Source organism: Antechinus flavipes, chromosome 2, assembly GCF_016432865.1.
Source record: "Antechinus flavipes isolate AdamAnt ecotype Samford, QLD, Australia chromosome 2, AdamAnt_v2, whole genome shotgun sequence".
NCBI lineage: Eukaryota > Metazoa > Chordata > Mammalia > Dasyuromorphia > Dasyuridae > Antechinus > Antechinus flavipes.
Genome location: NC_067399.1, coordinates 478,417,647 through 478,441,870, shown reverse-complemented (window position 1 = coordinate 478,441,870; position 24,224 = coordinate 478,417,647). Strand labels below are relative to the sequence as shown.

The 24,224-nt window shown below is 39.2% G+C and overlaps 1 protein-coding gene across 2 annotated transcripts in view; it reads left to right on the top strand.

The window, feature by feature from the left end:
* Window positions 1-24,224, top strand: part of ZNF536 (zinc finger protein 536) — a 436,257-nt gene that overhangs the window by 97,760 nt on the left and 314,273 nt on the right. For both annotated transcript variants that reach the window (XM_051979757.1, XM_051979758.1), the window contains exon 2: window positions 139-2,310. In XM_051979757.1, the coding sequence (XP_051835717.1) occupies window positions 141-2,310 (2,170 nt within the window). In that variant the 5' untranslated portion in view covers window positions 139-140. The remainder of the gene's footprint in view (window positions 1-138; window positions 2,311-24,224) is intronic.

The following is a 24,224-nucleotide window of genomic DNA, read 5'->3' as shown; positions in this document are numbered from 1 at the left end:
TTTTGACCATAATTCCTTAGCATTATTATGTGTAGGTAAAGCCTAAAATGCAAATTGTCTGCCAACTGATACTTTTGATTCATTATTCTTAACTATCGTGGCCCACATCTAAACGGTCTTTTCTTTTTCTCCCTGCAGGGATGGAGGAAGCTAGTTTGTGCCTTGGAGTTTCTTCAGCTGTCCCAGAGGCTGAGGCCCATCTCAACAGCACGATCCTTAATGGTCAGTATTCAATGAGCCAGAAGCTGCACCAGATAACATCCCAGCTCAGCCATGCTTTCCCCGAGCTCCAGACCAGGCCTAACTCTGAAGAGAAGGCCCCCGCACCCCTCGAAGAGAAGAGCCACGTGCCCATGGGAGGCCAGCCCATTGGCAGCCAGATGGCTCTCTTGGCCAATCAGCTCAACCGAGATGTGGACACCAGTCTGAATGGAAGGGTGGACCTGCAGCAGTTCCTGAATGGCCAGAACCTCGGCATTATGTCCCAGATGAGTGATATTGAGGACGACGCAAGGAAGAACCGGAAATACCCCTGCCCCCTGTGCGGGAAGCGATTCCGGTTCAATAGCATCCTTTCCCTGCACATGCGTACACACACTGGCGAGAAACCCTTCAAGTGTCCCTACTGTGACCACCGGGCCGCCCAAAAGGGCAACCTGAAAATACACCTGAGGACCCATAAGCTCGGAAACCTGGGCAAAGGCCGTGGGAGAGTCCGCGAGGAGAATCGCCTGCTTCATGAGCTCGAAGAAAGAGCTATCCTGAGGGACAAACAGATGAAGAGCAGCCTCCTGCAGCCGCGGCCCGACGTCAAGCCTCCGCCGCATTCCCAGCAGCCCCCTCTGGCCAACTGCAACTTGTCTTTGCCGGTGAACCACAACGTCCCCGACATCTCCAACCCGGTGCCCTCGCCCAAGCCGGCCAGCGTCCAGGAAGACACGGTGGTCCCCCCAGCGGGCTTCCGCTGCACCTTTTGCAAGGGGAAGTTCAAGAAACGCGAAGAATTGGACCGTCACATCCGGATCCTTCACAAACCCTACAAGTGTACCCTGTGCGACTTTGCCGCCTCCCAGGAGGAGGAGCTGATCAGCCACGTAGAGAAGGCCCACATCACTGCGGAGTCAGCCCAAGGCCAGGGCTCCAACGGAAGCGGGGAGCAGGCGGCCAATGAGTTCCGCTGCGAAGTCTGCGGCCAGGTGTTCAGTCAGGCGTGGTTTCTCAAGGGCCACATGAGAAAACACAAGGATTCCTTTGAGCACTGCTGTCAGATCTGCGGGAGGCGCTTCAAGGAGCCCTGGTTCCTCAAAAATCACATGAAGGTCCACCTCAACAAGCTTTCTGTCAAGAACAAGTCTCCCAGTGACCCCGAGGTACCCGTTCCCATGGGAGGTATGTCCCAGGAGGCCCACGCCAACCTGTATTCCCGCTACCTCTCTTGTTTGCAGAGCGGCTTCATGCCCCCAGACAAAGCCAGCCTGGGTGAACCCAATCAGCTCTACAGCAAAGGGGACCTGCCCATGAAGGAGAAGGAGGTTCTGGGGAAGCTGCTGTCCCCCATCTCGGGCATGGGCCACAGCCTTGGCGAAGGCGACAAACATTCCCTCTTGGGTTGCCTCAACCTGGTGCCTCCACTGAAGTCCAGCTGCATAGAACGTTTGCAGGCAGCTGCCAAAGCAGCCGAGATGGACCCTGTGAATAGCTATCAGGCCTGGCAGCTCATGGCAAGAGGGATGGCCATGGAACATGGCTTCTTGTCTAAAGAGCAGCAGATACAGCGCAACCATGAAGATACTTTGGCAAATGCCGGAGTTCTGTTTGATAAGGAGAAGCGGGAGTATGTGTTAGTAGGAACAGATGGCTCCAAGCAGAAAATGCCTGCTGATTTGGTTCACAGCACTAAAATGGGCAATCAAAGAGACCTGCCAAATAAACTAGACCCTTTAGAAAGCGGTAGAGATTTTTTGTCACATGGTCTCAACCAGGGACTTGATTACAACATGCAAAGTCATGGAAACATGAAGGAGAAGCCCACTGAGTGCCCAGACTGTGGCCGAGTGTTCCGAACCTATCACCAGGTTGTCGTCCACTCCCGAGTCCACAAGAGGGACAGGAAAGCTGAAGAAGAGGTCCTCCAAGGCTGCCTGGAGGAGCGTCGGGGTTCTGGAAGTGACCAGGAATCCCAGTCAGTGAGCCGGTCCACCACACCGGGATCTTCCAATGTTACCGAGGAGAGTGGGGTCGGTGGGGGCCTTTCCCAGACTGGAAGTGCTCAGGAAGACAGTCCACACCCTTCATCACCATCTTCCTCAGGTAAGTCGGTTTCTATTTGGGGGGAGAGTGTGAACATCACCCAGTGGAAAGTCTCAGAGTTAGAAGCATTTCTGAAGTCATCTTTACTCATTGATGTCTTATCATCAACAGGCCTTTCAAAATGGGAAATGAGTATGATTTCTTCCATAGTCTTGTCATTCTTGATTTTTAAGAATATAGTCACCTGGCCCCTTAATTTTACTCTCTTTTATGCCTTAAATGTTTTTTATCTTTTCCTTTTCTATTTAATATAGGAGTGGAGAGTACTGTCTCTTATTCATCTGAGACATTTGGAGGTATCTTTTCCTTGTATGGTACTAACTCTCCTCACTCCTGTCCAGTTTCCATCTCTGAGAGTCCTCTGAGGGCTTCTGTCATGGAATTCTAGAAAAAGGATCTTTCAGGATTCTTTGGATATCCATAGCTGGAAATGGATGAGGGAGCCCTTACTAGCCTTTCTCCTAATGATACACATCCATTATTTTCCCAACTCCCCCCAAAAAGACCATTCTTCAAGTGTGGGAATGAACCCTCCTCAATATAACTTTCTTTAAACTCATATCCATGGGGTAATGGAAAGGGTTCACAGGACTTCTATTCAAATGCCTTCTTTACCACAATTATAAAATAAAGGAGTTGAGCTATACTGCCTTTTGCTCTCTAAATCTACGGTCTATCTCTCTGGGAGGTTCTATCATGTGGACCACGTCACTTTATACTAAGCCCATATGCATTCTGGGAACTTGTCAAAACAGACATTTAGATTCATGCTTTAAATTGCACATTCACTTTTGACATAGGCTTAGGAAATAACAATTCCTTCCCTATCAAAAACATTCCTTGTAAATGTCCACAAGCTATTGAGCTTCCTCATCCTTTTTTTTTTTTTGGTCAAAAGTCCTAGCTTATGAAAACTGAATTGCAATCTCCACACCACAGCAGGTAAGATTTCTGGCTTCGTCCCTATTTCCAAAGCCACTTGCTAATGGACAGCAAATGGAACGTTCTATCTCTAGCCCTTTATAAGAAAAGCACCTTGCTAATACTGTAATCATTCTGCAAGCCTAACAACAGAGGAAATCATGCCATAACAAATACTCTGTTACTAATGGCAACATTGATTTCTGCAATCAGCCATTAAGTCTAGAAAATGAAAGACAGTTTGAGGTACCTTAAGGCATTACATTGCCCACTGTTAAAGATCTGGTAGCAGGCTGTCGAGGTTAATCCTTTTTAGTCACCCCCACCCGTACCCCGTTTCAATAAATATTTTAGTATGGGAGGCAATTCTCTGTTACAGTTATTAAGTATATGCCAGTTTAGTTTGTTGTTATTGTCATGCTTCAGTATACCCTATTTTGAGGACAAAATTAATATAAAAATAAAGCGTTAGTTTGCTGGCTTATTACAAACCAGTAAAGAACTCTTAAGACACATAAATCTGTGCTCCACATTCCACAGATTCCTATAGTACTTAATGCTGTTGTTTAAATACCCATGAAACACACTGTCTACTCTAGGAGCCATAGCCTTGTTGGCGATTTATTACTGGTGAGACACATTAGAAAATTCTAAATAGGATAACGAGTACCACGTAGGGGCTAATTTCATAGTATGGAGAGTGATTAAAATTGTTTTTAGTGACTGGAAAGTGCTAAGATAAAAGGGATTAGTTTCCGCTTTTCACGGCCTGATACTAAAAGTACTTTATAAAACTTTGCTGTTTTCAGGGACTGGAGGGAAAGAACCAAAACCCTCCATAAACAGTGGGTACATCTTTCTTTGCCCTCAGATGGAAGTGTTCTCCTGCCCCGTGCTATAGTTCTGCTAATATTGGATTAGAGAAACCTAGGGAATAGAACTAGACAGAGAATTTGGGCATTCTGAAATTTGGGACAGGACCCTGACATGACACTGACAGAATTCAAGAGCTCCTTGAAAATCGAAAATCTGCTGAAAACTAAAAGATGTTATCTGTTAAGATTACCACCAAATGTTTAGCTTTGTAAATGACACATTTAGCCTGTCTTTCTCACCTTCTGGCCAAGTGATAGCCAGTGCTAATTCCTCTTCTCCATCATTTTCTTTATTTCCAAATACATATTGTGTTGAAGGAATCCACTCTCACTTTTCTAATTCTGTGGGAATTGTTCTTAAAGACAAAACTGTATATGTCTGGGAAAGGAAAAAACAAAACAAAACAAAACAAAAGTTGGAGTACTCTATAAACTTTTTATTTCCACCCTGGAATCAGTTGATAAAAGTATCTACTAGTTGATTCCTTTTTGAGTGATCTTAAAAAAAGTTTTTTCTCTTAAAAATGTCTGTTTCAGTTCATGAATAATCTGAAAATGAATGCAACAAAAAATTATATACTCAGTATACATCAAGTCAAAAGTCTATTGCATTAAGTTTTGGGTTTTTTTCTTGGACTAAAAATACTCCACAAAGCTTAGCAAGCCAATTTATTTAAAAACAAAAAAAAAAGTGATTTGGCATAAATTATATTAAACTAGATTTATCTTTCAATGTAGCATAGTTGGCATTTTGCCATTACCTGTTATAGAGAAACCTGCGAGGTGAAGACCAAAGTCTTTGGACCTGTAAGTAAGAATGCAATACTTATTGAGGCTTTTATTAAGAAATTACTGCAAAATGGAGGGTTTTACAAATTTCTCAGACAGCATAACAATGTCTCAAAACTTCATTTGCATCACTTGATTCTCTTTTTTGTTGAAAACTGGGTCAGTAGGGCCTGAGAAACTATTTTTTTCAGATCTCAACCAATGAATTCTTCTTTATAAATCGCTGCTCTTAACATGATAGTAGTTCTGAATTCATCATAAAAAAAACCTTTTTACAGAGAGCCTCTTAGAACAGATCTCCAGAAGAAGGCTTACAATGAGTGGCAGAGAAGCCCTTTGTTATCTGATGTAATTCTTTGCAAAGGAGGATTGAGAACCGAGTGGCTGTTTAAAAATGTCTTGCTCAGGCTGAGAAGAAGAAAGGGTCAAGTTTGCAATCAAACAGTTATTGCCGAGATGTGTGACTGTCACTGGCTAGGCTAATGTGGTATGCAGCTGTTTGTTATGTGAGTAAAAGAATGTTTGAATCAGTGAACATGTGAAAATGACTCCACTGAACCAGAAAATGTATTTGTTCTCTAGCTCTCCAGACTGCTGAGAACTAAGCTTAAGATCAACTGCTAAAACTAGGACCTTTGACAAATTGAGAGGTCATATTTTCTAACAGAAAAATGGACAAAACTAGACGACACACAGATCACTTCCCTGTCCTTTTCTTTTTGTTTTTATCATTTTTTTTTGTTTATTTGACTTCCCAATAATTTCACACAATAGTAGATGTCATTTCTGCCTCCTCAGGCAATACAAAGGAAAACTATTGGGAAACAGGAAACTCTGAAGCACACTTTTTCCTTCCCTGACATGTAGAAAGCAGTACATATGTTTTCGTCCTATGCTGGTTGTGGTTGCCTGATTGCATGCAAACCCCCTGATGGAATTAATCTCTGCATCATTCCCCTAAAAACATATCAAAGCCGGCGTCCCGGCCTATCTCATTTCTAGCTAAAAAAAAAAAAAAAAAAAAAGTTTGTGTTCTTCAGATTTTGCTTCGGAAATAGCACACAGAATAATTAAAACTTAATGTAGTAAGAAACGATACTATTCATTATATCCAACAGGGTAGTTACCTTCTGCATTTTCCCATAATTTTGGTGTGGGGATAATTGAAGTCTTGATGGTGGGAAGGGGGTAATTGAATGCATTGACCCTCCAGTTCATTAAATAAAGTAGGCCAAGTTACATGATCAATGGAAATCAAGGGAGGCAAAGACGAAATAAAATATTGTTAACCTTCATTACTTCTTGTTTAGTATTTAGAGGTGGGCAAGAATTATTTGACCAGCTGGCTCAGAACCCTTTTGCTCTCTTTTTGTTTGTGGAATTTTCTTTAAACAATGAGTCTCAGACCGTATTTGGGCCCAAATGACGGAACAAATCAGAAGCTTTTGTATAGGACATCCTTGCACATACATGGGCTAGATAATGATATGATAGTTTTTCTTTTTTTTTTGCCTTTTTTTCTCCTTCTTCCTTCTTTTTTTTCCTCTCCCCTCCCCCATTTAGTTTTGTGATAGCCATCGCCTGCTCCAAGCAAACAAAACAGGCCAAAAAAAAATTAAGTCTGAGGATTAAGATCTTCATTTTTTTTTTTGCTTGTGCATTCCAATTGTTCTTAAAATATTTGGCAATGTCAATTAGTAACTGAGCAGAGTTAGCTGATGAACACAATTTTCCAGTAGACTGAGCACCCTATTGTTGTCGAGCTAACAGCAGATTTCTGAGGTCATTATCATTCGCTGGTAGCTTGGCCCAGCTGCTTCATGCTGCAAAAGCCAAACTTTATACTGGAGCTGGGGGATGGCGTGCAGCAACAGGGGGCTGGGGAGGGAGAAGCGGGAAGTTGGCTGGAAAGCTGAAGAAAGTCATTATAGGCATCACAAACAGAAAGTAAAAGTTTCTTGTGTATTCCAGGAAACTTGCTTATTACTCCTGCCCCTTCCAAACTCTTCTCCACCTGGAGGTCCGGTGGTATCCTATAGGATCCTATAGGAAAAGGACTAAAAGGCACTAATAGCCTGAACATAGAGGAAACGCATATGAAAAGTGAGATAGTCCTTGCTTTGCAGGAGCTCACAGTCTGATTGGGGGGAAACAACACATCAAAGAAAGTCCACTTGCCAGACAGATGGATAAGTCCAGAAATCCTGAGCGCAAACAGCGGGGCGGGATGGCAAAGCTTGGGGATTTTAGGTTTCATCAGTAGGTCAGATGACACTGCCAGGGGTCTGCTAAGCCCAGAGATAGGGTAAATCATAAGGCCTGGAACATCTTAAGGGGCAATTACAGAGCAGATGGTAAGGCATGGTGAAACTCCATTTCCCTGGAAAGGATAGACTTGGTGACTCCCATCTCCTCCAGGCTGTGTGAGCAATCCAGTAGCCTGGATAGTTTTGGGGTAGCCAGAGCCATGGAAGAGACAAGTAAAGAAGGCAAAAGGATGCTCCCCAGGTGCTGGCTCTTCTGGCCACCTGGCCATTCCAGAGAACTCTGCCAATATGGGTCAGAACCATCTCTGAAACTAATAATCCTAGTGAGTTTCCTTGGGCAGCTTAAGCGACTTGCTCTGACTTAGAAGAACAAGCATGTGTCAGAGGCACAACTTAGGACCAGATATTTCTGAATCTGATGCTAGTTCCCTATTCATGGCTGTCATTACTTTTTACCCACCTATCTCCAACTCTATAAAGTGATGATCTACAGACCCATGAACACATCTCTTCATCTACTTAATAGTTAAAATGATAATCTTGGGGATTATGGCAGTGAGTACTATTTAGATTGGCAAAATATCTTTTTGAAAAGATAATAAACAGAAATTTATAATAAAAACAATATTTAATGTAGAAGGGTCCCCCTACACGAACCATACTTCACCTCCCCTTGGGTTGATGTCTTTTTTTCTTTACTCGCCTTATTTGGGCTCTGGTTCAGTGAGATGAGAAGTTGTACTTTTTAAAGCTCAGCTGTTATAACTGAGCACCATATGCAGCCCTTCAAACCCTGATATGGAATACTGTACATGCTGCTCCCTGTTTGTAGGAGGTTTACAGAAGCTTGAGTTGTGTGTATTAAAGCTGTGTACATCTAGACATTTGCAAGAGCATTTCCAGCAGAGCTGCTGTGGGTGCAGGCCTCCACTAATAACCTGGCAAAGGCTCAGTACTAGATTCTCAGGGAATTCCAGCTAGTGCCAGGGCCTGTGGAAAGGTCAGAGGTCAAAGGGAGGGGGGCCATTGCTCTGCTTCCCACATCCATTGTGGACCTTTTTCCAGGCCAGCCAATTTAACCTATTTTGAGTTTGAAGTCACTTTCAGATTGTTCTCTTTTGGGTGTTTGTTTGTTTGTTTAGATTTTTTTTAGTATCCCAATGATATAATGCCTGAGACAGTACCTGAAAAATAGTAGATCTAAGTAGCCATTAACTAATTAATATAGGAAAGGCGGTAATAGAACACTATCAGGCAGATTGTATCAAGGTTCAAACATGCCAAGTTAACAGTTAAACATTCAGATTGTTTCTACCTTTCCCCCAGATGATTATTACTAAGAATAAAACAAAACAAAGTTTCCTTAAAGGTAAAAAAAGAGTCAACAAATTTGGGCCCAAAGAAAAGATGTGAAAATATACCATCTTCCATTTGATGAAGAAGTAGGGGATGATGGATGTGGAATATTGCAGATATAGAAGGCAGTCAATGAGATTTTGCTGTTTAACTCTTCGTGTCAGGGAAATCTCTTTGTTCAGTGGGGAAGAAGGATAAATTTGGAAATGAAACTGTTATCAATACAAATGGCATCAATAAAACTTTAAAAAATAAGAAAAACTTATTAACTGTTAACTTGGCATGTTTGAACCTTGATACATCTGCCTGATAGTGTTCTATTAGCATTTTAGAAAGTATGAAATTATACCAATTTTAATAGTCTCTACCATGTATAGTCCAGGGTGTGATGGGTTGAAGGCTATATTCACTCCCTAGACCTTTAAAAATAGTCTGATTTGCTTTTTCAGTCAATTTCCAGGAAAACATAGTTTACATTTTCCCTTTTGGACTCAAACTTTCTTTGGATTAGGATTCTTAGCAGAAAATTAATTTAAAGGTCAAGCTGCTTGAGATCTTACTTTGATTCCCACAGTTACCCTTTCTGACAACTCAGGCAAGTCTTCCAGCCACTTTTCCTTAGTTTATTGATTCTCAGGATAGATTTAGTGGGAATAGGAGGGAATATGAGTACATGTTCATAAAGCTTTCCAAAGATTGATAAACTTCATCAAGGCTATAATTTTTCTATTTGCACATTGGACTCAGAAATGGAAATATGAATTTAAATGTGAATTTAAAGATAATAAGAAAACAACTTATTTCAGAATAAGTGACAATGAAGAAATCTATTTTCACGGAGGGTTAGACTCATGGTTTCTATTGACTCTCATGTTAGATTTTGGGGTGAATCACAAAGATTCTCTTTGGAAATGTTTGAACTAGATTTAATAGATTTTATTATGAAAGAAAGGAAGAAATAGTGAACAAAGAAATTATTAAGCACTTACTATGTGCTAAACACTATGCTAAACATTAGAGATACAAATAGAGAAGTAAGGTAGTTCTTGCTCTCAAGGAGCTCGCATTCTAAAAGGAAAAATCAACATATGGAAAGGTTTCTGATGCAAATCTTATGGAAAGGTCCCATAGTCCTTAGGGTGCAGCGGTAAAGCAGATGGAAATGCCTCCTCTTGAATGTCATTTCAATTGATAAAATCATGTCAACATCTGACAGTGCCAAAGACTTTGATGACAAAACCTTTCTTTGCAGGGTCTTCAACAGATGTGGCTGTGTCTTTTCTTTGTCTTTTTGCTGGGAGAATACTAGCATCCATTCACAGACCTGTTTTCACATTAACCTTTGAAGTGAAATATTCTTGGTCCTTTCTCTCTGGCCACGAATATCAGCAAAATAAGTGACTGCAGGATGGGAGTGTTCACAGAGATATCCTCTGCAGGATGAAATCTCACCACTAGTTTTCGTACCTTTGACTTGATGCTCTGAAGTATGTTCAAATATTAAAAAAACTCCTTGGAAGAATCTCTATATTAAATTTTATCAGTGATTAATACTTTAACAAGTTTTGTTTACTAACTCCCTTAACCAAAGTAACCTTTCTTTGATACTACTATTTTCATCACCACCACCACCACCACTACTGTTACAAAAACTACTACTACAAGAAATAACATTTATATAATAGTTACTATATGCCAGGTCCTGTGCTAAGAACTTTATCCAGTGTGCCTCCTACCTGCCTTTGAAGAATAGAAAAGCTTGGTTTTGTTCTTAGAGATCATCTGCCATGGAGAGGGAGGGAGCAGTAAAATTTGGAATTCCTTAGGAGATTGTGGAGGGAATACCACAAAGCTAGAGGAGGACACAGAAAGGAAAGACAGAGAAAGATGGAAACAGAGACAGAGAGAGACAGTGAGTGAGAGAGAGAGGTAGGGAAGGGAGATGACACACCCAGAGAAACAAAAAGACAGAGGGAAAGGGGGAGAGGGAGATAGACAGACAGACAGAGACAGAGAGAGACAGTGAGAGAGAAAAAGAGAGGGAGAGGAGATGAGAGAGACACACAGAGAAACAAAAAGACAGAGAGACAGAGGGAAAGAGAGTGAGAGAGAGACAGAGACAGAGAGAGACAGAGAGAAAGAGGGAGGGGAGGTGAGAGACAGAGAGAAACAAAAAGACAGAGAGACAGAGGGAAAGGGGGAGAGAAAGAGAGACAGACAGACAGAGACAGAGACAGTGAGAGAGAAAAAGGGAGGGAGGGGAGATGAGACACAGACACAGAGAAACAAAAAGACAGGGAGACAGAGGGAAAGGGAATGAGAGAGAGACAGAGAGAAGGGGGACTATGAACAATTTTTTTCCTTCTAAATCATGGATATTAGCAGGATCATTGTCAACATTAAAACCATTTTTAATGGTAAGGTGGCGAAACACCTGCAAGGATTCAAAGACTGAATACAGGTAAACTTCCCAAATTAGACATGATCAGACTTGAGACTTTGCCATTTGGGCCCTCTGGGCATTCTTCCTTCCCCTTCATGGTAATCTACCTTCTTTTCCTGCTCAGTGTCCTCTGTCGGCATCTGGCTACTCATTCCTCTACCCTTGTTGATTGGGGGTTGGCAGCTCTCGGTGAATGCAATTCAGCCAGAAGGTCCTGCAGATGGGGTGAGGGAAAAGGGCCCTTGGAAGTGTCCATCCTCCAAGAAGACTGCCCGAGTCAATGTGGGGCTTTCTGCTCTCTTGTGGGAAGAGATCACTGGAGCCAGGAGAAACGACTAGGTCTTCCATCTTTTCCTGGCAGGAGCTGGGGGATGGCAACATTTACTTAAGCTGTAGAATCTGGCACAGTCATTGTTAGGCACCATCTGGAAAAACCATCCTCTGAACACTAGAGGAACCTATGAAAAGAAACTTTGGGGTCTGGGATTCAGGCTTCCTAGTTGGTCAAAAGCTAAAATCTCCAGGAATATAATCAAGTCTCAGTCCTTTGGAGGTAGAGTTATAAGAATTGCTTATAACTTGCATTAGCTTTCATGAGGCACTATTAGTTCCCATGCAGAGTTCTTCTTGAGCCAAAATTGGTCCTCCTTGTTTCCAAGCGTGTCAGTTCCCACCTTCAACTGAGAACTTAATTTTTTATCTATCCATCTCATTCTGCCATAGTTATTGCCTTATTTGACCCCTCTCATAACAGGGCTTATTAACGCTAATGTGAAAAATGAATATTGTTCCATTCAAATGTGCTGAAGAGGCAGGATGCAAAGTCCAACAACTCTGCCCTGTAACACATGCAATGCCAAACTAAGCACAGAGATTTGCTACCATCCTTTCCATGATCCTTGTCATCACAAAGCTTGTAAAGTCCCCAAACAATGCATGTCTGAACAATATATATTGCTACCTGATGGGTGGGCTTGTGCCAAAAGGATGTTAGATATAAAGGGCTGCAGTCCGGAAAGAATTAATCTACCTCCTGTGATTTTTTTTTCATTCCCAAGGGGGAAATGTCCTGGGCTTGGCTCCTCATGGTATGAAGCTCTTTGTTTGGAGCCTGAGAATGTTATGGGACATGTGGCATGTGTCTGGGAGAAGGGGAAAGCATAGAATTAGCTGTCTCCTTGCCTGGAAAGTCCATAACCAGAAAGAGTTCAGCCCCAAATATTAAGAACAAAAGGATATGAGAACTTCTGTGTTGGGTCAGAACCATAACCTATCAAACTCACTAGCCTGTCTAGGATGATTGCACCAAGAAATGTGAAATGGAACAATATAGTTTATATGATGCTGTCTAAAGGGTTTGGGATTTGGATTCAGATTCAAAATTGGATTTGCTGCCTATTACTTACATATTCTTAGGTAAATTACTTTTCTAGGCCTTAGAATGCCAACCTTTAAAATGAAGAATTTGGTTTAAACAGTTGCTAAGATCTTTTCTGCTCTCTGATCCTAAATCTACCTCAAAATAGCCATAATCACCATCATAAGCCACATTTCTATAATGCCTTATCCATTACATGGTGTTTTCCTCTCAATGATTCTCCTGGGTAGGTAGCATAAATATTGTTCTCCCCTATTTATATGTGAAGTGATGGAGGTTCAGAAAGTTGAATTGATTTATTTTGGGTCCCATCTGGCAGAGTCCAGATTTATAAAGCTCATATATTGAGTTAGAAGGAACCTTAGAAGTCATCCAACTCCTTCATTTTACAAACTAAGAAACTGAGGTTCAGAGAGGAAAATTGATTTATTCAAGGTCATACAGCTCATGAACTAGAACTCAGTTCAGCAGACTTCTCTAGTATTTTTCCTTTTACATGATATAGTTTCTCTTGTGTTTTTCTTCCTAAACTCTTGTGGACCTGTCATCTATGAATTTATTTAGACATTTGGGGAACCTATATTTTTTGGCTGGTATTACTTCTTGGGCTAACACATTTCCTAAGTGTACTGCCTGTTGTGCAAAGTAACACTTTGGGGATTAGGATTTCAAGCAATGTTTCCTTTCATTTGTCCTAAACTAACCCCAAGAGGAATGTATGTCATAAAATATGTCATCTGTATATGCTCAACTATTGGGATTTCTTGTATCCATGGCATAGGGTATCCTGAAGGCCTTAACTCAATGATTCCCATCCTTGGCTTTGTGAAACCTCCAATTCTCTGATAATCTCAAGAGCCACTTTAGCATAGGGCAAAGAATACTAGGACATTTAGAACATAGTTCCAGCTCTGCTACTTGCTAGTTATGTGATTTTGGGAAAACAAAACAAAACAAAACACTTTGATGTACACTTTTCTCATTTCTACAAAAATGAATGACAATACCTACCTGCCTGTTGTACAGAGTATGATGAAAATCAAATGAGATCATAAATCAATCAATCAATCAATCAACAACCTTTTTTAAATGCCTACTGTGTGCCTGGCCCTCTTCTAGACTCAGAGGAGACAAAATAACACAAAAATAATGAAATAATAACTACTCTTATGTGGCTTACATTTTATTGGGGGTGTGTATACGGAATTAGTTTTTAAAAAGTATAATAAGGTAGTTAAATACCTCAGAAAGGTAAGTCACTAATTATAAATGTGAAAGCTTGAGAACTATAAAGCTCTATATACTTATTATTATTACATCTCAGGAATAGTCTACCATTCTCCTTCCCCCAAAAAAGTTCAAGTTATACAAATAATGTCAAATTGAATTCATTAGAAGTCTTGGTTTGGTTTTAAAAGAATATTTGTGACTCCACATTTGGCAGAGGGAGAAAGGGGAATTTTTGGAAATAAGGAGGACAAAGGTATAAGATCTCTCAAAATGCTGTTATTAAATGTCTTGAGGGAAGAAAAGAAGGAAAGAAAAAATGAAGGAAGGAAGGAAGGAGAAAGAAGAAAGAAAGGAAGGAGGGAAGGAAGGAAGGAAAAAAGAAGGAAGGAAGGAAAGAAGGAAGGAAGGAGGGAGGGAGGAAGGAGGGAACGAAGGAAGGAAGGAGGGAGAGAAGGAAGGAGGGAGAGAAGGAAGGAAGAAAGGAGGGAGGGAGGGAGGGAACAAAGGAAGGAAGGAATGAGGGAGAGAAGAAAGGAAGGAGGGAGGGAGGGAAGAAAGAAAGGAAGGAAGGAAGGAAGGAGAGAAGGAAGAAAGGAAGGAAGGAGGAAGGAAGAAAGGAGGGAAGGAAGGAAGGAGGAAAGGCAGGAAGGGAAAAAGGAAGGAAGGGAAGAAGAAAGAAAGGGAAGAATAAAGAAAGGAAGGAAAGAGGGAAGCAGAGAAGGAAGGAAGGATCATCAACAATGACATGATCATCATTGTAATTATTTATATTTTACAGATTACTTAGTTCTCTCTCAGGGAAATTCCAAGTACTTTTAAGGGTCCTGAGAATACAAATACAAAAAAAGCAGGCTCTTGCTGCTTTTAAAATACTCCCATTTTTCTAGAGGTAAACAGTACATTTAAGGGTGTGGTGTCTAGAGAAGAAAATTTTGGCCTGAGGATTTATCAGAATGGTGGATGGGAGCCTTCGAGGGATTGATTATCAAACTCTTTTAAGAAGCCAGGATAGTATTTATTGATTACTATTCTCAATGGAGAATAGAAAGAAAGGGTAATGACAGGGCAATTTGGACAGTTGTTGGGATCATATGAAACATGGTTTAGAGCTGGCTAAATAGAGTGAGTTAGGTGAGATTGTATTCATTCTTCAGTTTGGACAGTTCAGCCTTTGGGGGTAGATTTCCAAAACTGAGAGGATTAATTTACCCAGGGAGGGAACATAGTCTCTGGAGTTCTGATCTGGAGGGTGTTCTCAGTAAATCGAAGAAGGCAGGTACTGGAAAGGTATCAAAATAATCCAGAGTAAATGGATCTTCAGAGAAGGTTTCACCTTGTGCTAATATTAGTATTGTCTCATCATTATTTATTAACAGAATTATTTATTAACAGAGACATAGAGACTCTCAAGAGTTTAAAAAGCGATAGCTCAACTGATCCTGTGGCAGATGCAATGTTAGTATGGCCCAAATGAAATTCAGGAAAGAAGATGAATTTCCAATAACTCAAGCAATTTTTGTTTTTACCCACGTAGCTAAGCAGCACCCAATTAACTAAGCAGCATAGGAAATTTCTCATATGATGCCAAAAATAGGGGACTGTCCCAATGTGTTTTGGGGGAGTAAAACAGATATAGTGCATTGTCTACTCAATCCTCTTCATGCTGCATAATTTCTCAGGGCCCTACTTTCCTCTATAAAATGAGGAAATTTGGATTGGATCAACCTGAACTTTCTATTCAAGCCTTAATGGGTCAGAAAGTCTATTCCTTAAACTCACATCTTTTTCTTTTCTTTTTTTTTCTGGTGCAAACACAATTTGGGAATTGCTCTAATTTTGCACATTAAAAAAAAGAAAAAAGAAAAAGTAAGGGTGAGAATTTTATATTAACTCAGAATCTACATCATAAACATCAAGGAAATAGGCTTCTGATGTTACCTAGTTGAAGGATATGGCTCTTTGAAAGAATAGGGTTGAGAGCATCATCTTTTCTTTTCCTTTTCTAATTTGTTTAGATTTTATCCAATAAGAAAGAGGGTGGAAAGGTTTTTCTAGAAGAAGATAAGAGAAAGTTATCTATTTTGTTGCTAAAAGATTCAAAATTAAACCAAAAGACCTAAATTCTAAAGCTTATTTAAAGTGTAGAAGATTTAGCTGAAATTTTAGCTGAATGCAATGCAAGTTTGTTGTTGTTTGCTGTGGTTCACCCTTCATTTCAAAGACCAATGACAACACAATGTTGGAGTCAGGGTATGCTGTGTTTGGCTGTGGTTAATCAGAAGGCACTGCCACAGATCTGGCACAGATAGTCTGCTAGACCATTTAGAGTGGAAGTGGATCTGGATTCGCATAGTTCACATTTCCTTTGGGCTTCTAAAGTTCTGCTTTGCTCATGGAGTATAGTGCCTCCTTTTATACAGGTGACAGCATTTCTCATGTCTCACAGATGCAGAAGATCCAGGTTGAAGCAAGAGGTCGTCTCCATTTGCACGGTTCCCTAGTCAGACAATAGATGGAATAGTCTGTTCAATTCTGGATACCACATTGTTGGAAAGATTTTGAGAAGTGGAAGCCTGACCAGAGCAGGATGACCAGGTCTGGAAGGGAATTCAAGAACATTCCAAACCAGCTGAAGAATATTATGTTAAGGAAAGATTTAAGTGGGGAAATAATCTCTGTCTTCAAGTTTTGTTTTTGTTTTTGCTTTTGAGAGGCAATGGGGTTAAAAGACTTGTCCAGGGTCACTCAGCTAGTGAATGTTAAGTTTCTGAGGCTGAACTCAGGTCCTCCTGCTAGAGCTGATCCATCCACTGGGCCTTCTAGCTGCCCCCTGTCTTCAAGTATTTGAAAGACTCTTGAGTAGAAGAAAGCTTGAACTTATTCTGCTTGGTCCCCAATGGAAGAACTAGGTATAGGAGGTAGAAATTGTGGAGGGCAGATTTAGGCTTGAAGAAAAAAATATTTCTAACATCAGAATTATCCAGAATTAATTCTCTGTCCCCAAAAGTTTCTGTAAAATCTCTAGAGGCAGCGAGATGGTAAAGTAAAGTTCCAAGTCTGGAGTTTAGAAGACCTGAGTTGAAATCAGATCTAGATACTTAGTAGCTGTGAGACCCTGGGCAAATCATTTAAGCACTATCTCAATTTCCTTAATTGTAAAATGAGCTGGGAAAGAAAATGGCAAACCACTTCTTTGCCAAGAAAACGCAAATGGGTTGGGTATAATAGCAACAAAAATGAGGATAACAAGATCACCTACCTTGTTTTATTGTGAGTACTTAGCACAGTGACTGGAACAAAATAAGTGTTTACTAAAAGCTTATTTTCTTCCTTCAAGAAAAGAGCCAATGGCTACTTGTCAGGAATGTTATTTGAGAGGACCCCTATTCAGATAAGGATCTGACAAATGGCCCCTTCAAGGCCCTTCTAATTTAGTGATTCAGGGATTATGCTTTGAACAGGTAAAATTCTTCTGGTGTCTTGCTGAAAGACTTTATACATATCCGCAATTCAATTTCATTTTAATTCAATCCAGTAAGTATTTATTGAGAACTGTCCTAAGCACTTGAGATTCAAAGACAAAAACTTAGTTCCATGCCCTCAAGGAACTTAGATTTTATTGGAGAGAGATAACTATGGAGAAGTAAGTATAAAAATAAAACAAAATTAATTGTGTTACAGGTTTTGGAAAAAGTTAAAAAGCGGGACAACCAGAAAAATCCTTGTGTAGGACAGAGGACATTTAAGGGGGCTAGACACTTATCTAATACTGGGTAATTTATTTACTCTTACAGAATCCTAGTCATTATTTAAACTCTGATTAAATGTAAATATGGAATTGGACGCAACACAGTATATTGTAAAGAGGGCTGAACCTTCAACCAGAGGGCCTGAATTCTGACTAATTGAACTACTACTTATTACTTGTATATTATTTACATTTAATCCCACTTTCTAGTCAATTAAATTGGAAAAGGTTGCCAGAGGACAGTCTGATGGTGTCACACAGAGCTTTCTTCTTTCTTATCCCTTCATCCTTAAGTGATTTAAAAATGTTAATAGTTCAGGTTAAATTTAAAATATATGTATATGTATATATTTTGCATTTTGCGTTTGTTTCTAAGAGAGCCAGTTGGCAAACATTTACCAGCACACTACTGCAGCAGCATTTTGAGACTGTCTTCTATGGAGGCCATTGGTAAGAGTCACACAGAATGAGAAGATGTGAATAATTTCTGATCTTTACCATTTGGGGAAGTGCTACCTGAAATTTTCTGAAGAGATGAAGGATATATTTGGAATCCTCTAATTTTGTGTAACCTGCAACGTGTTTTTGGGAAAACTGAAAAACAAAGATCAGACTGTCTTCTTGACCAAGAAGCCTCCCCCTAGAAAGAGGTATCACCATTAAAGCAGAAAGAGATTTAGTTTGTGTTCTTGGCACTTAGCACAGTGCCTGGCCCATCTTGGCATTTAATAAATGCTTGATGATCAATTGATTGATTATGTCAAATCCAACATTTAACTAGAGAATCAAGAAGTTTGTTGTGGGAGACAATATGGTTCTTACACACATACACACACACATCATCATCATCATCATCATCCTGTCATTCATGATTGAACATTAGGTTAAAGAAAGGATAAAAAGATGAAATAAGTTCCATCATAAAGATGTCCAAAATTTTCAAGGAAAGATGAATAGGATGGACTTTAGAACACTCAAGCTACACTAGTCATTTTTAATCCTTTGTTTTCATTGCATAGAAAACAATATTGCAAAATTGAGGTTATCTGTGGCCTTTGAATTATTCTTATTTGTCCATTTATCACAAGGAAATTATAATAGTCTTGGAAGTCATCACTAATGCTTAAGACCATGATGCAACGTTGAAGGAGACTTTAGGTGTTATCATACCAGGATTATTAATGATAACATTTATTAAATGTGTATTATGTGCCAATCACTTTGTTAAGTAATATGGATACAAATATAAAAGTGAGGCAGACCTTCCTCTTGAGGAGTTTCCATTCTAATAAAGAAAGATAATCCAAATAGGGAGGGGAGGGAGTCAAGGAGCCTGGTTCTGGGCAAGAAAAGTGACAACTCACCTATCAGAGCTTAAAGTCCCAGGAAAGTGTGAAGACAAATATAAATGATTCCATTTGTGTTTAATTTAATTCATTGATGGAATAGTAATATTATCAGTGTAGGCACTTTCCCAAATGGGAAAAATCAGAGATTGTTCACATCTTATTTTGTTTAACTCTTATCCATAGGAGCCTCACTCAAAATGCTAGTGCAAGGGTGTTCAACAAATGGCTCTCTTAAAAAGAAATGCAGGATACATTTTTTAAATTTAATCCCAATTATTAACATTTTTGCATTACTTAAATCAGAAATCAACAAATTAATAAATCAAGTCCTGATTTGTAGCATTTGCTGATTTCTGAGGTATAAAGGTTCAAATTGAAAATTTAACAATCAACTGTTGTAACCTGGTTATGATGGGATCCAGCATGCACCTGTTAGTAGATATCTTCCTTTAGTTCTTTTGACATTATGTTGCTACCAATGGAACACACAGGCTGTCCATCTCTTCTACTTTGATTTCATTATATCAATTTAGTTTAATTAAACAAGCATTTATTAACAATCTACTATGCTTAGGAGCTATGCTTAATTGCCCTAGGATTTATACTCTGCAGTGTTCAAAGACAAAAATCAAAAAAGCTTCTATCCTCAAGGAGTTTACATTCTATTGGGGGTTGAGGTGATTGTGGGGGAACACAATTCCTTCCCAGGTAAGTAAAAATGAAATGTATACAACATAACTTCAAACAGGGAGAAGGGGCAGGGTGCTAATAACTTGTGGGAGTCATGAAAGACTTCATAAAAGTGTCACATGAATTGAGCTTTTAGGGGAAATAAACATGATTGACCCGCTTCCTTTTTCTGGACATACATTTCTTTGATGCTACCTTTGGGAGCATAATTCTTCACCAGGAAATATGGAAAATCTTAGTTGTAGGACCCTTCTGCATCTTTCTATTGCCTTGTGGGTGACCCCCAGTTTTGTTGAGTAGCATCATTTAAAGAAAGTTGGTGTTTACAATTCATATTAATATGAATTAAAACATGAAGATCCTGTTACTGAATTAGAGGTAGATTTAAGTTCTGTGTGTAAAAATGGATAGGGCCAGATGCAACTTGAGATGTAAATTATACCTGTGTCAGGAAATTTATGGCAGGATCTGAATTTTTGAAAGAATGAGGAATTTCAGACCGTAGTTTGGGTCTATTTGTTGTCTCTTATATGACAATATAATACAGACAAAAGAATGCTAGACTCCAAGATAGAAGATCCTTATATAAATTCTTGGCCCAAATTGCACTAGTTGAGCAGCCAACAGCCAATAATTAAATCTTTGTGAGCCTAATTTCCTTTTCTATAAAGGTGATTTTTAATTTTTGGCTGCCTACTTCCTAGGTTTTCATGAGGAAAATATTTAATAAACCCTTTAAAGTCCAAATGGAATAGGAGTTATTGTTAGTAACAGGAGGTCATAAAACATAATAGAGAGAACCCTGATTTTGAAATCAGAAACCCTAATCCCAATTCCAGCTCTTGGCATTAACTAGCTATTTAATAATAGGAAGTAAGTTTCCCTTTCTGTGCATTAATTTTCTTATCTTTCAGTAGGAAATAGTAATATTTATAGAATTGTTGTACAAAATGAACTTTGTAAACTAAAAATTCTATATAAATTTTAATCATCATCATTTTTCAAGTACATAAGTTCATGTTATTGTGGAAAAACTAGAATCCTTAGGATTCTGGGAAAATAACAACTCCCTTCCTGAATCCGATGCCACTTTATTCAACAACCAGTTATTTTATTGATACATTACTTGTGCCAAGTACTATGTGAATCACTGGGGAGAAATGGATTCTGAAAATCTCTGCCCTCATGGAGATTACACAGTAGTGGGAAGAAGATCAAATAGGACTGAAAGTATGTTTTCCTTTCTCCCTTTCCCTCTGAACTGCTTTTCTAGCTCTTGTTCCCCGCTGAGGTTCTAGCTAACAAATGGCAAGACGGTCAGGGGATGACCTCAGTTGCAGAAGGATGTTGGCCTTTTTAAGCTAAAGTCTTTCCCAGGTCTCACTTTGTCTGAGGCAATATCCATTCAGTGATTTTAGGTTAGGTAAGAAATGAGGCTAAAGATGGCCTAGTTTCTGTATTCCAAAAAATAAAAATCAAATTGGGAGGGAGAGACCCTCAGGATTTCTGGCCAGAACAAAAACAATTGCTGTTTGTCCTCAAACCCAAATAAAGACCCAGTGAGGCTTGGACTGGAACCATTTTTTCCCCTGAGGCAATTGAGGCTAAATGACTTGCCCAGGATCACACAGCCAGGACGTGTTAAGTATCTGGGACCAGTCCTCCTGACTTCAGGGCTGGTGCTCTATCCACTGCTCTACCTAGAGCTGCCCACTGGAACTCATTATTGACCAATCAGTGAAAGCCAGAGTGATTTGGGTTTGAGACTTGGTCTAGTAGGTTCATGTGAATCCTAGTGGGCTTTATCTAAACTGAGTTTTAGAGAGCTCTATTTCAAGAAATCACAAATGAAACTACAAGGGATAAAAGAGTTAATTGTCCCCATTTAAAAAAAAAGATAGAATAAATAAATAAGGAAAAAATAATCTAGACCCTAAACCCCAAAATATCTCAAGAGGTTTCAGTGATCAAAATGCATTTTCCTTTGACATGTAAGGGTATAATTTTCCATGTAGACAGAAGAGAAAGAAAGATGGAAGGATTGAGTAGCTGGTGATTTGACTAAATGGATTGGTTGGTTCAGTCAAAATGGTAAAGCTAGTCATTCATAAATATAACCAGAATTATAGTGAAAGTAGGAAGGTAAGTTAATGCAACTAGGGTAATCCAGCTTGTACTTAAACAGTAATTCCCCTATTATATTTTTGACAAATGGTCCTCTGACCTCCACTTCAAGACCTCTAGGGATGGAAAACCCAATACATCCTAAAATAATTCATTTCACATTTTTGTTGTTCATTTGTTTAAGTTGTGTCTGATGTTTTGTGACCCCATTTGGGATTTTCTTAGCAAAGACACTGGAATGGTTTTTCATTTCCTTCTCTAGCTCATTTACATATGAGAAACAGAGATAAATAGGATTGAATAACTTACCCAGAATCACACTGCTAGTTAGTATCTGAGGCTGGATTTGAACTCAGGTCTTCTAGGCCCAGTGATCTATCCACTGTGCTACCTAATGGTTAGAATATATTTTTGTTTGTTTTTTATTTTTGCTTTTATGTTGAAAATTGCCCCCTTTGTAACTTCTGCCCATTTCTTCTAGATTTGTCCCCAAGGATCAAGCAAGACAAATTTAAACTCTTCTTCCATATGATAATTTTTCAGATATTTGAAGATAGCTATCATACTTATCCACTCTCCCACCTTGGACTAAACTTACCCAGATTCTTCTGATGTTTCATTGTTTTTGGAAGGAAAGATTACTTTACTTATAGCTGTCCTCCAAGCTTGTCTTCATTGTGATAACCATTCTTTGCATACACTCTAACTTGTTAAAATAATGTAGTTTCCATGTGGTACTCGCATGTGGTCTGATCAGGACAGAGGACCACATGACTATGACCTTACATTGTTCTGGGTATTTCACCTTTATTAATTTAGCCCAAAATGACATTAGCCTTTTTTTTTTTTTTGGCTCTCATGTCACACAGTTGATTCATTTTGAGTTTGCTGCCTGCCCACCTCTGAAGTCTAAGCAATATAGGAATGACTGAATGAATTAAGGAAAGTAACCAATTCATAATCCCCATGCCTTAATATAGGTCTCATTAGAACATAATTATTTCCTCATCTGCTCTACAGCATCCTCTTTGGGTGAGACAATTTAGCAATACAGTATGTCAATGCTACCTATTTAGTTAAATATCTTGCTTATTTGGAAATGAAACTAGATTCTCTGGAAATTTCTTAGCTCTGTTCTTGTATCTATACTATGTCAAAAAGCATTTAACACAGTCTTAAGAGGGGTCCAGATGCTCTCATCAGCACCACTTAGCTTTTTATACCTCTTAGTACAGAAAATCTTCCTGGGACATTATCTTTGAAGTCATATAAAGTAGTCACTAGCTATTTTTTTCCATACAAATCATTTCTGTTCCTTCTACTTTTTCCTGTGCCCCTGCACAGCCATAGTGCCATGGAGGCTCATCTCATTCTAGGGAAAAGACCAGATTAAGTGATGTGTGTCATTATCAATCTTTCATCCAGATCACTTACTTTGTTCCCATTGCTATGCTAGGTACTATGGGGGTGATAAGAGAAAATATAATTTTTACTCCTGAGCCAATAGGCTAATTGGGAAGTTAGATCTTAGATAAGAAGAACAACTAGGGAACAGTGCAAGACAATTGTTAGTACCTTACAGTTAGCACTAATACTTAGGATTGCTGAAGATGTCGATGAGTAGGGATAATGTTTGAGCATAAGAACCGCTTACCACCCACAGTATACTCACTGACATTCCAATTGAGCCATCTCCAATCCAGCTCTCCACTTTTACTGGATCCTCTGATTTCTTGGCTATGGATCTTGTTGACACTTCTGAATCTCCTTGATTAGAAATTCTTAGCCCCCTGGTATCTCTTTGCTTCATTAGCTGATGCTCTTTGGGCCACCTCACAATGCAATCTTAAATCCACTAATGATCTTCTGTAACAGTATATTTTAAATTATGTAGTATATACTATTAGCCCCTCCAGAGCTCATAAAGGTGCTTGAGAAATTGGAAAAGAAATATTTTATTTAGTTCTTCCATGTTTTGTTGAAGACAAAGCTCTGTGACAAGGCAATTATTATCCCTATTTTTTTTACCTTGATATAAATAGGTAAATGATTGATGCATGCTATTTGGGAGCTAGGGACATGAGTTAAATGCAAATTTATTAAAAGTTTATATCTCTCTTACTTCTGATAGGGCTTGAAGCAATTTACATGTAAAAACATAGTGAAAGATTTAAGGATAAAACAGAATAGAGACCATCTGAAGGAAGAAGTAGTAGATGCTTTCAGGCACCCAGTAGATAAGATTAGTGCACTGAGACAATGTATTTGGGTCTAATCTTTTTGGCAGGTAGGGTAAAAAAGGGAAGCACTTTGAATTGTATGGTTTTTATTTCTTGACAAAAGAAAAGCATACAAATTTATCTACAGAAATAGATCATTCCAGGGAAACTAATGTCAAAGAGGAATTTATTATGTGGACCTTTATGCAAATGACACAAAGTGTCATAGGTAGGCAATTTTTTTTCAGCTACTGTTTTACCAAAGATAAAAGAAAGTTGTTTGGGTACACAAATTCCCTTAACCCAGTGAAATTTCCTATTTCCTTCACATGGTTCCTTCTTCCATTTTCACTGGTAGAGTTCTTCTCCAAAAGCTTCCTTCTGAAATAGTATATATATTTACTTTTCTCCTGACTGGCCTTGTACTCATTTGCCCTTAGATATGTCTTAATTGATTTGTAGTCCGCTTCCTTATGAGAGCCTAGGAAAAAGCAGAAACATTTAAATGATAAAAAAGAAAAGAAG